Genomic DNA, 10670 nt, shown 5'->3' with positions numbered 1-10670 from the left:
GGAATGGAGACTTATTGCCCGCCATGATGTGCACAATCATTTAGCCAATACCATGTCCAGGCTAGATGCAAGATATTTGCCACTAAATAATTTTAAAACAAATGCTTCCTTTGCCTGCAGGCAGGAATGCATGCTTTCAAAAGGTTCCCATACTTGCTTCTGGTTCTTAATGTAATTATCAAGGTCATATTTGTTTTATGGATGTTTAGACAGTGGGAAGTGTTGTCTCAAGGGGCATCTGGTGTCTTCTGCAGGTGGGCAATTTGGCCTGTGCAGCACAACTGTGAACTGGGGCTCTTTGAAGGAACACGACAGAGTATTTATGCTCGCCGAGGTTTTTAGTTGTACATGATGTATGAGAGCCCAACTACCCAGAACACAATTTGCAGCTCAAAATTCGGTTTTTTTTTCTGCCCGAAAACCGCCGATCAAGAACTGGCCGGTTCGTGTCTCGCTCACACTCTTTTCTGTGGTCACGGGCCGTTTTCTAAGGTTTCGACGGACCACCAAATTTAATCAGTCGTTGGTCACTGAAGGCACACAGTCAATATTAAAAATAGAAAAAAAAAAAATTAAAATTTTTTGTGGCTTCTAAAAAGCTGCAAATACGTTGATTGAAAAAAAAAAAAAAAAAGTTCCAGAGAGAACCAGAAGCATCCTGTGTATGCGTCGTTTCGCATATCGTCGTGGGACTCGCGGGGACGGCGATGGCAGCGGACGACGGGCGTGGGACCTCTACTTCAGAACTGTCGTTCACAGTACCAGCAAATTCTGTCTGCTTTTAAAAGAGAAATTCGGGACTGATCAAAAGAATTGGTATTCATCCCGTACGACAGGCCTGACTACCAAGCCGATTTGCACGAAAACTTCACCGAGCTGTCGCTCCCTTCTCGTAGCTGAAGACATAGCTCGCGCAAATGTCAAGCACCGCACGAAGTGTGTACTTCGAGTTAAATATGCACGTACGATTTTACTAGATGCCAATGCGTGGTGCTGCCCGACTTCAACCCGCGAATGCTTTTGCTGGAGGAAAATCGGCAGCAAACTTTCCAACCTACAGTTGGCCGGCTGCATTATTACTAACGATAGTTTCCCCGGTAGCTCTGTGGAAAGATGTCCGCTTTAACCGCGGCGGAACCAGGTTCAATCCCTTGTCTGGGCGTATCCTTTTTTTAAACAATTTGCGATATTTACAATTATCACTGAAGCAACAAACGAATGTTGTGGACGAAACGTCGCTAAACTAAACGGTATGGTATTTCCTTTTTGACACCTGCGAACTCAATGTAATCACTTTCCACAATATGCAAAGAGCATATAAATCGGGTAGCATCCGCTTGTTGAGGTGCCCGTAAATGTTCTGCAGGAATTGCACGCGGCCATTGGTCCCGATCCCGTTGATCTTTCGAAAACTCTGTCGCACAATGCCACTTTTTCGGACGCAGGACATGTGAGCCAGCTCTTCACGCAACATCTTGGGTGTATTCTTTTCGGAGCTGATTATGGAAATTCACCACGGGCACTCGCTACTTATCTCCAACTCCTCAATGTACAAAACAACTCGTCTTGAAGTACAGAACAGCGAGTGGAACAAACATAAGTGCAAAAGAATTGCACGGCAAACAGTTCCCGCTACGCAGCCGCGCATGTCTGCTACGCAGAAGGGAAAAAAGAACAAAATGCATGGTCGGGTGTAGTTACGTGACTTCTGCCACTCACACTCTCCTCTCCACTTCTCTGACCTCCGTGCATGGGTTTCGGTTTTGAGCAGTTGAGTCTTTTGGCTTTATTAAAATTGTACGCTACTCTGTTGCAAAATATTAATTGGGTAGTCCTCTGACACCATAATAAAGCGCCTGGCAAAAAATTAAAAATTTTTTGGGGGGTGTCAGTGTCCCATTAAGCACTAGTGATTACAAAAATGCATGCCAGTACGATGCTTCCCTAGATCGAAAGAGGCAGATTTAATCCTGGACCCCTGGGAGCAGTGTGAGCTTTTGCTCCAAGTGCTCCGATCCACTCTGCACTAATGCACTCTGCCATCAATCAATTGCTATGTGTTTGGTTCATAAAAAGGTCTATAGACTTCTCAGGACAAGAGTTATGAAGGAATGCCTTTACTAGAGCATTCTTTATTCAAAACCTCTTTATAACTAAATGGTGCTGTCAGCTCCTCCATGTCACTTCAACTTCATCTGTCCTGTACCTGAAAATAAAAATATTGGCTCCTTTTAAATTGACAGTAGACATGTGGTTTGGTGGTTATAAGAATCTGGCAGTGGCAGTACTTAAAGGGTAAGAAGGCATTTAGCATTCATGCCTGTCAAGTATGCAATGCAAGAGGTTGCAAAACTCTCCTATCGTCAAAGGTCCACATTCCAAAATTTGTTTCGGGATATGGCAAAAAAATACCTAAATGCTCAGCATAACAAACCCCATTTTGAGTGTCCTAAAAGACTGTCTTCTAAAAAAGGGTCTTTAATGCAGTAGGATAAGGATGAAGGGGAGAGGTAAAACATGCAACCACTGATGGGCCTTTTCGTTGGTTCAATTGGGGATAAAAAATCTGCCAAGCTTGCACTTTCCTTCGTGTAAATATCCCAAATGCTGCTGTGTTTTTTTTGTTTTTTGTTTTCCCAGAATTAAATTCTGTTTTAAAGCTTTCATTATTAAAATAAAACCATACACAAACATTTTCACTCTAGATGTGGAACTAAAGACGTTTAGGTCTTAAACCTTTCACGGTAGTTTTTTTTTTTTTTTTTTTTTTTTTCACAAAGGATGCCTCCCAGTGGTTAGGTTTTGTTTCCAAAGGAATAGTAAGAAGAAAGGGTCTAGGTACATGTTTTTCCTTATTTATTTAGCGAAAGCACCTACAGGCCTGCAAGTGGTTTAGGTTTAGAAGCATCAAGTGAAACTGTCAAAGGCGAAGGGTTGCCATCTTCCGTTTGGTTTCACTTAGGCACGTATGCGTCCGCGACATTCCAGCAGCTTCAGACTACTAACCGGAGGTACTTTACAAAGCTTCACTCTTGTCCTCCAATTTTTTTTTTTTTTTTTTTTTTTATGCTTTGGAAGTTTGAATTAGAACAGCCAGTGCTGCCATTGGCACCACCGCCAAAGCGGCCGGTATGCGAAGTCAGCATCACGTGCGCGGAGTGTGTAATCTGAAAACTCAATAACCCAGCAAAGCGAAACGCAGTGCGAATGTTATGTCTATAGTTTGCCAAAGACACAACCAATAGCAAAACCTCCCATGCAGTTTCACATCTAGGTGGTCACTTTCAAACGTGTAATCCCCGCCATACTGTACACTTTCATCAGTGACGGGTGTAACGGAGTTCACGAACAAAACCCGCAGGGATAGTCAATCATTAAGATTTAATCCGGCGACTCGTAGGACAGCGACAGTGTCCTCGTCTAAGAGGCAATCCACCCAGAATGCACTTTCAAGAATTGTTTTCTTGACCTCATTATTCACTGTTTCCTACGTAGAATGCAATAAATGGCAATATGCGTTCTCTTTGGGGAGAGCAGACACATGCCTTGTTCATGAACAGTGGATCTATATATTGCTCTAGCTTGTACGATACTAGGGAAGCTTGTCGACCAATTTTCACGCCATACTTTTCTTTCTTTGGCCTCGACACGTGTTAATCTGTGTTCTTACCTCTGCGTGCAAGTTGTTTCCTCAAAGGGAGTCGTCTGGTTAGAGCGGAACATTTCCCAGCCTGCTTGTGCAATCATGGCTCCATTGTCGATGCAAAATCTGCACGGGACAATACCGTCAGAAGTGCAAGCCTAAACTAAAAAGGGCATCAACAAAGCTCCTCTAGGTGAGAGTAAAGCAAATGAAATTCACTCAACATGCATTTAACTACAAAAAGTGCACTGAAAAAAAAAAAAAAAAGTTATCACGAATGACATGATTTTGTGACAATACCGCTACTCGTCTGCCATATTTGTATGTCAGAATTAACAGGTTCTAAAGGGAAGAGATTTCTCTGGAGGAGGCGTCCGATGCCCCATGAACAAAGGTTCAGTAGGTACTCTTTTTTTTTTTTTTTTGCACAAACTAACATTCCCGTACGCAGGCAGCATGCACTTTCCATGTCCGCATTTCGAAGCACTGTTCTTGTTTCTGGTGACGTTTCACGTGACTCATTATTTTGTTTCGTAGATAGCTTTTGGGATAGGTTAGCCAAACCCAATCAAATGCAATTGGAGCAGATTATGCCTCGGGCTGAACAACTGCGGACACTGACCTCTCGTCTGTTGCAAACAGCTTGGCCTTGCGCTCCTCTGCCATGATCTTCATCATTTCCTGCAGTCGCTCGTTGCCTGGAGGATTGCAATTAAATTATAATCGAGCCAGTATGACATGCAGTCCAAGCACAAAAGACCATGTTGCGAGTGCAACTTAAAATCCCGAGATGCCCCACCCCGAAAAGGTAACCCGCCCCCATTTTTGGGTCGATTTGCTATTTTCAAAACACCAAAAGATAGCCCGCTCCTAGTAATAGTAGTGTTAGAATCAGTGATCACCTATGCATAAATGTGTCAAATTAGCGGGGGTGGGTTATAAGCGAACATTACCGACTGGGAAGTACACCCCCAGGCGATATGAAGGTGAACGCCGGACCGTCGACCGGTCCGTGCTATCGGCGCCATGACGCGGCTGCCGTGGCGGCTCGCTTTCTTATCGCGCGCTTCACCGAGAGTAAGTGCCTGGATCGAGCGCTGTTCTCAGCTCTGCTGCTACTCCCCGCAGAAAGCGCGAGGATTGGTGAAGGAGCCTTTCAGATGCTATCGGTAGACAATGTGATTTGGTAGTTTTTTGTTGCGATATGTGCTAAACCGGAAGGCTGCGGAACAAATCAAAAAGTAACTTATACTTTCCGCTTCTTGAAAAAAAAAGAACACGATTTTGTTTCATTCGTGTGATGTGTCAGCAACCGCTTCGAACCTGCGACAATGTTATATTAGCCACATTACAAAGAGGGCATCATTATTAATCTTTTTTGCGATGCTTAACACTTTGCAGTGCACGCCAAAATAATTTGTTAGAAGTTAGGGCTCTGCTGGAATGTGCATGCAAGCCCCCCTCCCCCCCAATTAATTATATATGACTTGCGATATATGATTCACGTTGCTGCATACTGAGGGCTATCATGGCGCAATGATTGTTTTATTAATTTTAAAGCATGTGTGCTTATGCCACAAGCACACGTCGATCGCGAACGCCATTAAACATAGGGCAGCTTGCAATTTCAACCATTCCTTTAATGGGATTCAGACTTCCGGTTAGGCAAAACATGAGGCAGGAACCACGTCCCCTTTTTTCTTCATTTTTGACGGTTCCAGTTTGACGTCTGACAATCTTTGTCGGATTTGAGCGGGGTCTTAGTATCTTAAGAAGTTTCCCTCTCCGTGAATTAAAGATTGAATCCTGTGCGGCAGACTTCCGTAGAAGTGGAGCACCAGGTCGTCGTCGTTGCACAGGTTGTTCCACTCTCGTTGGACGGCTTCCCAGAGTTCGTTCGGAGATGCTCTGTAAAGCTCTAGAGTGGCCAGTTTAGACTTTATGATGCCCCAGACGTTTTCGACGATATTGACGTCAGCGCCTTTGGGAGGCCATGCCCCGTTCAGCAAGAAGCATCTTGGTGGAACGGGAGGTGTGGATGGGACTCGGGTCATGTTAAAACCAAAAGTCTCTATCCGGAAAGGGCCCATCTAGGACATAGGGGATCAAGACGTGGTCAATTATGTCCGAGTAAACTACTGACGTCAGGCGCCCGTCGATCCTGAAGATGGGGCCAAGTCCTTGGCGGGATATGGCATCCCAGACATTCATGCACCTAAGACCTGCAAGGCAATGGAAGCGTTGTCTCCTTCAGTCACTGCTGAACTTGGCTGTCATTACGAAAATTAAAAAGCGCAAAAAACAAGGACAAGAGGGAGACAACACAGGACAAGCGCTTACTCGCAACTGACGTTTTAATTCGGAAGATGGAGAACCCTAACGTTAAATGTTAGAAATATTTATGAGAAAGGAGTGAAAGGATCTGAAAAGACTGAGAATTAAAAAAGAAAAAAAGGAAATTAGTAAAAACAATAGGAAATGGTGGGCATGATTAAAGTAACAGTGAAAGGAATGGCAGTAAATATATTAAGAAAAAGAAAGAGGAAGGTAAAGCAAATTAAGAATATCTAAGGAAAATATTTCATGTACTCTAATTCTTTTGGTGACAAAGTCACCGAAGGAGCACTGATGCAGGCGTCTCCTTTGGTCGCAATGACTTCAGCCTCAAGAATTTCTCGAGTTCGCTTATCTGGACACCTCCTCATGATCCTTGTGCTGGACAGTAGCGGGGCGCATCTACAGTCCCTCACATGTAGAGCCAGATGACCCGACGGAGAGGATTTTAGAGATAGCGCTTGTTCTCTGAGCCTTACGTTGATACATCTTCCCGACTGTCCCACATATAACCTTTCCACAGGTGAACGGGATCAAATACACTACCCCGCTGCAACAGTTGACGTATTTGTTGCCGTGCCTAACACTGCATTTGTCAGGCTTTGTGCGTGGGGTGTTTACTTTGGGGCAGAGCTTCTTAAGCTTGTTGGGGGCTGAAAGCACAACCGGCACTTCGTATTTAGAGGCAATTCTCTTGAAGTTATGAGAGATGCCATTTCTTTCACTGTTACTTTAATCATGCCCACCATTTCCTATTGTTTTTACTAATTTCCTTTTTTTCTTTTTTAATTCTCAATCTTTTCAGATCCTTTCACTCCTTTCTCATAAATATTTCTAACATTTAACGTTAGGGTTCCTCGTCTTCCGAATTAAAACATCAGTTGCGAGTAAGCGCTTGTCCTGTGTTGTCTCCCTCTTGTCCTTGTCTTTTGCGCTTTTTAATTTTCGTAATGTTTAACCAACTAGGCCAACAAATCATTTGGTTATCATTACTTCAAGTAAGGCTGATATTTGTTTGTAGTTTTCAGGCTTTAGCAGAGGGCGGGAAGCTTATAGCCGACCACTGATGATTTCTCCGAAAGTCTTGGTCACTGATGGCCTTGGACGTTGCAGGGGGAAAGATAAATCTATACAGTCTATTAGCTTAAAGATCTGATAAAGCTTATTGGAAGTTGTCAGGCCTCCAAACTCGCCTCTGCTGGTCTAAATGGGTGCAGAACGTAGACTCGTCGCTGAAGATGACGTGGGTCCAGTCCTCCACAGTCCAATTCTGAAGAAAATGGGCGAACTCGAGTTGCAGCTGCTTGTGCCTTTCCGTCAGCAGCGGCGACTGGCAAGCTACACGGCTGTGTAGGCCAGCATCGTAGACGCGTCTCCGAATAGTTGTGTCGCTGATCTCGAGTTCCAGTGCATCCCTGATATCGCCCAAGGCTGCTTCGAGGATGTGACAGTCCTCTGTTGCTGCAGTTGCGCGGGGACGGCGACGGTGGGGGGCATCGTCCAAGCGTCCATCGTCATCCCGAAATGCTGCAATAATCCTTAGGACGGTTCAGACGGGCCTTCCAACTCTGCGCGATATTTCCCGCCGTGAGTCCTTCCTAAGCAAGGACAACGATCTGGACTCGCTCATACCTTGGAACTCGGGCGGCATTTCTGCTGAAGCGCTCGAAGACGAACAGTGAACTGAAAAATAAAATTGAGGCAGCAGAAAAGCAGGCGGTGATTCGGTGGCATAACAGAGAGCGAGACTGACCGACTTTGTTGCAGGCAGCTGCTTATCTACAGTGCGGCACTATCTCGAAAGTTCGGCAAAGAAAGTTCGAGTGTTGCGCGCTCGGGCGAGGATGACCTGGCACTTTCAAGAACAAGAAAGCAGGGGGAAAGTTGCGTCTGGTGCGAGAATGAACGCGAATCTTCTAGAAGCCTGTGACTGAGCGGTGCTTACTCGGCCCTGCGGTCGGCAATATTTATTGCTAAATCACAGCCCATTTCACATTTGTTACAGTTATTAGCGATCGCTCATGAATGAAGCGGTTGAGTCACGTATAAACCATGCCAAACAACGTCCTCTCTAGTTCACGTGAAATGTGCAAATTATTTGCCGGCAATGACGTGGGCACGGCGACCACAAAAAGCGATGCCGAAATCGAAACCCACTTCCACCCACCCACTTCGATCCCGGCAGTTACTCTCGGTGAGTCGCGCGATAAGAAAGCGAGCCGCCACGGCAGCTGCGCCATGGCACCAATAGCACGGACCGGTCGACGGTCCAGCGATCACCTTCATATCGCCTGCGGGTGTAGTCATCTTCGCTTCATTGGCCCCTCGCTGCGATAACGAATTTGGCAGAAGCATATAATCTAAAAACAGCATTTTGTTTTTTTCAGTTTTTAAGGTCACATTGAAAGTTAGCCCACTCCTTATTTTCATCCAATTTGCTCTCAATTTTAGGTGGGCTATCTCTCGGAATATTACAGTAGCTGCACGGGACTGCACATGCTCTTATTGGCACAAAACAAAATGGCACTGTACACATGCCCTTATCGACACCTCATTTTGATTATTTACTTTTATATTGATAAGGCAGCAGCATGCAGCGAGTACCTATGTTCCCAACATTCTCCTCGGTACTTGGGTCATTGGACAAAATAAAATGATTTCTTCGGGATAAAGTAGCCATGACGCACATTGCGGTACAAAGGAACACTGATGATGAGCAAATTTATTATTTAAAGTTTACTTTTTAAATATCCACCTTATCTGACATACCAATAGAGCTTTGCTGCCTGCCATCCAAGTTCCCATAGCAGTTGGAAGTCGTAAACCCAGATTCTTTTCCGGGCTGTTAAATGGCGAAGTAGGGCTGTCTAGAGCATGCTGAAAGATGCTCGCCTAGGGAGATATCAGTGTCTGCATGCCTTTTCTACTATCGCGCGGCTCCTAGATGATGCAACACTGAAAGGTGTGCTCGCAATGACTCGCCACCTGTGCCCGCTGCGAAGGCTGACATTGCTTCCGGATAGGACTTTTGTCGTTTTTTTGGGTCTTGGTTTTGGTATTTCCGTCTCCTCGTGGTTTACATTTGCCAGAAAATGAAATGAAGCAGAATTTAGTTGTCTGAATTCTAACATCAGCTATGTCATTCTGACGAGTTTTTGCAGCTTTGTATCAGATTACCAGATTCACAGCAGATTACTCCTCAGTATTTACTGTAAACGACTTATTTTGAGCGGGCTCAATATTTCGCGATTTAGGTCAAAGCTGAAGTTTTGGAATAATTCGCAGGTTCTAATTTTCGCGACGCGGTGGGATCTCAACATAGATTCCAATATGTTTACATTTTACCGAAATTGTTCGCGGGACCTATTCTTCATGAATTGGAGGCAATTCGCAAAAATTAGGTCCTTGCGAAAATTGAGTTGTTTTCAGTAAGTGACCACATGTTCTGACCAAGGCAGACGAATGGTGCGTAAAGTGCACATTTCCGGCCGCCCAAAAACGAATACCGTTACAACAGCAGCAGTTCCTGTGCTGAAGCCAATAAAAACACTGTAAGATCTGATGAAACTGGCTAGTTTTTGGGGGGGGGGGGGGGGGGGGTTTCAGAGCAAAAGACTTGAAATACATATAAAGATACTGCAGTACGTACAGCCAACACCGCCGACAATCAGCACCTCGCTGGATCCAGTGTGAGCCATTGCACGCTCTGAAAAATGTTTTGGAATTGCCCACCACTGCTACGAAGAAAAGGCTCTCTCAGTGGCCCTCAACCTCTTGTCTGCTGAAGCGTTGTTGAGGAAACTGCAGCTTGTCCAAACAAAAGCTGACACTTGTTCCATGCATTGTGCATGCAAAGAACAATCTTAAACACTAAATATTAAAAAAAGAAAGAAATGTTATATAATAGTTTTGGGAAATTGTTTGCAACCTACCAGTTGTTTCTACAAGCATTGCAAAGACAGTTTCTTGCAGGGAGAAGCAGAGGTCCTCAGGTGTACATTTTGACTGAGACAGAAGGGAGTCTGCCTGTTCCTGATAATTAATAAAAAAAAAAATTTCATTTCATCCATGTTCTTTATTTGCATCAGCGAAATACAACTGCATCTGTGGAGGCAATCTTTGGTTCTTGAACTTTGAGGCAAGTGAAATAGTGTAATGAAGCTAAAGCTGTGGAAAAATAATTCCTGGCCTGGCAAGGGAATGCCTGAAGATAATTGGTGATACAATGCACATTTTTCATTGACTATATCTCTTCTTACTTTAATGGGTTTTATCAAGACTGTTAGAGCTTCGTTATCAGCTGTGTTCTGTTCTGATTCACACACCCATCATTCCTACGAGACAAATGGCATCTATCTTTAGGGCTGTCCTACCTCCAGTGTGTGCATGGTATAGCAAAAGACCTACTACCAGAAAAGACAGTGAGAAACTGTTAAGGGGGGGATGAGGAAGGGGAGTGGGGAACTGCGGGACATTCTCCTCATTCTAATCCCATAAATTGCGACGAGCCTTAATTCCCCACATTCATAATAAAAAAAGGTGAAAGCAGACTGGTTCAAACCTCAATGAATGACAGCAGTCCTGAAAACGACACATCCATGCCTTTCACGACATAGGGAAGAGGGATCAGCTTCTTGCCCCTGTTGATACAGAAGGATTTAAGTATTGGTCATCCCAAGTTTGACTTCCTGCT

At 44.5% G+C, this 10670-nt stretch overlaps 1 protein-coding gene across 2 annotated transcripts in view; it reads right to left on the bottom strand.

Moving 5' to 3' along the window:
- Window positions 1-2101: 2101 nt before the first annotated feature.
- Window positions 2102-10670, bottom strand: part of LOC120845896 (probable tRNA N6-adenosine threonylcarbamoyltransferase) — a 36952-nt gene continuing 28383 nt past the window's right edge. For both annotated transcript variants that reach the window (XM_040217458.2, XM_042290743.1), the window contains 6 exons: window positions 10539-10617; window positions 9910-10009; window positions 9627-9683; window positions 4266-4341; window positions 3671-3769; window positions 2102-2206 (listed from right to left, as the gene is read on the bottom strand). In XM_040217458.2, the coding sequence (XP_040073392.2) occupies window positions 2167-2206; window positions 3671-3769; window positions 4266-4341; window positions 9627-9683; window positions 9910-10009; window positions 10539-10617 (451 nt within the window). In that variant the 3' untranslated portion in view covers window positions 2102-2166. The remainder of the gene's footprint in view (window positions 2207-3670; window positions 3770-4265; window positions 4342-9626; window positions 9684-9909; window positions 10010-10538; window positions 10618-10670) is intronic.

This window comes from Ixodes scapularis, unplaced genomic scaffold, assembly GCF_016920785.2.
Source record: "Ixodes scapularis isolate PalLabHiFi unplaced genomic scaffold, ASM1692078v2 PGA_scaffold1__304_contigs__length_218370807, whole genome shotgun sequence".
Classification (NCBI taxonomy): Eukaryota; Metazoa; Arthropoda; class Arachnida; order Ixodida; family Ixodidae; genus Ixodes; species Ixodes scapularis.
Note: the sequence above shows the minus strand (reverse complement) of the source record. Positions and strands in the feature narration are given on the sequence as shown.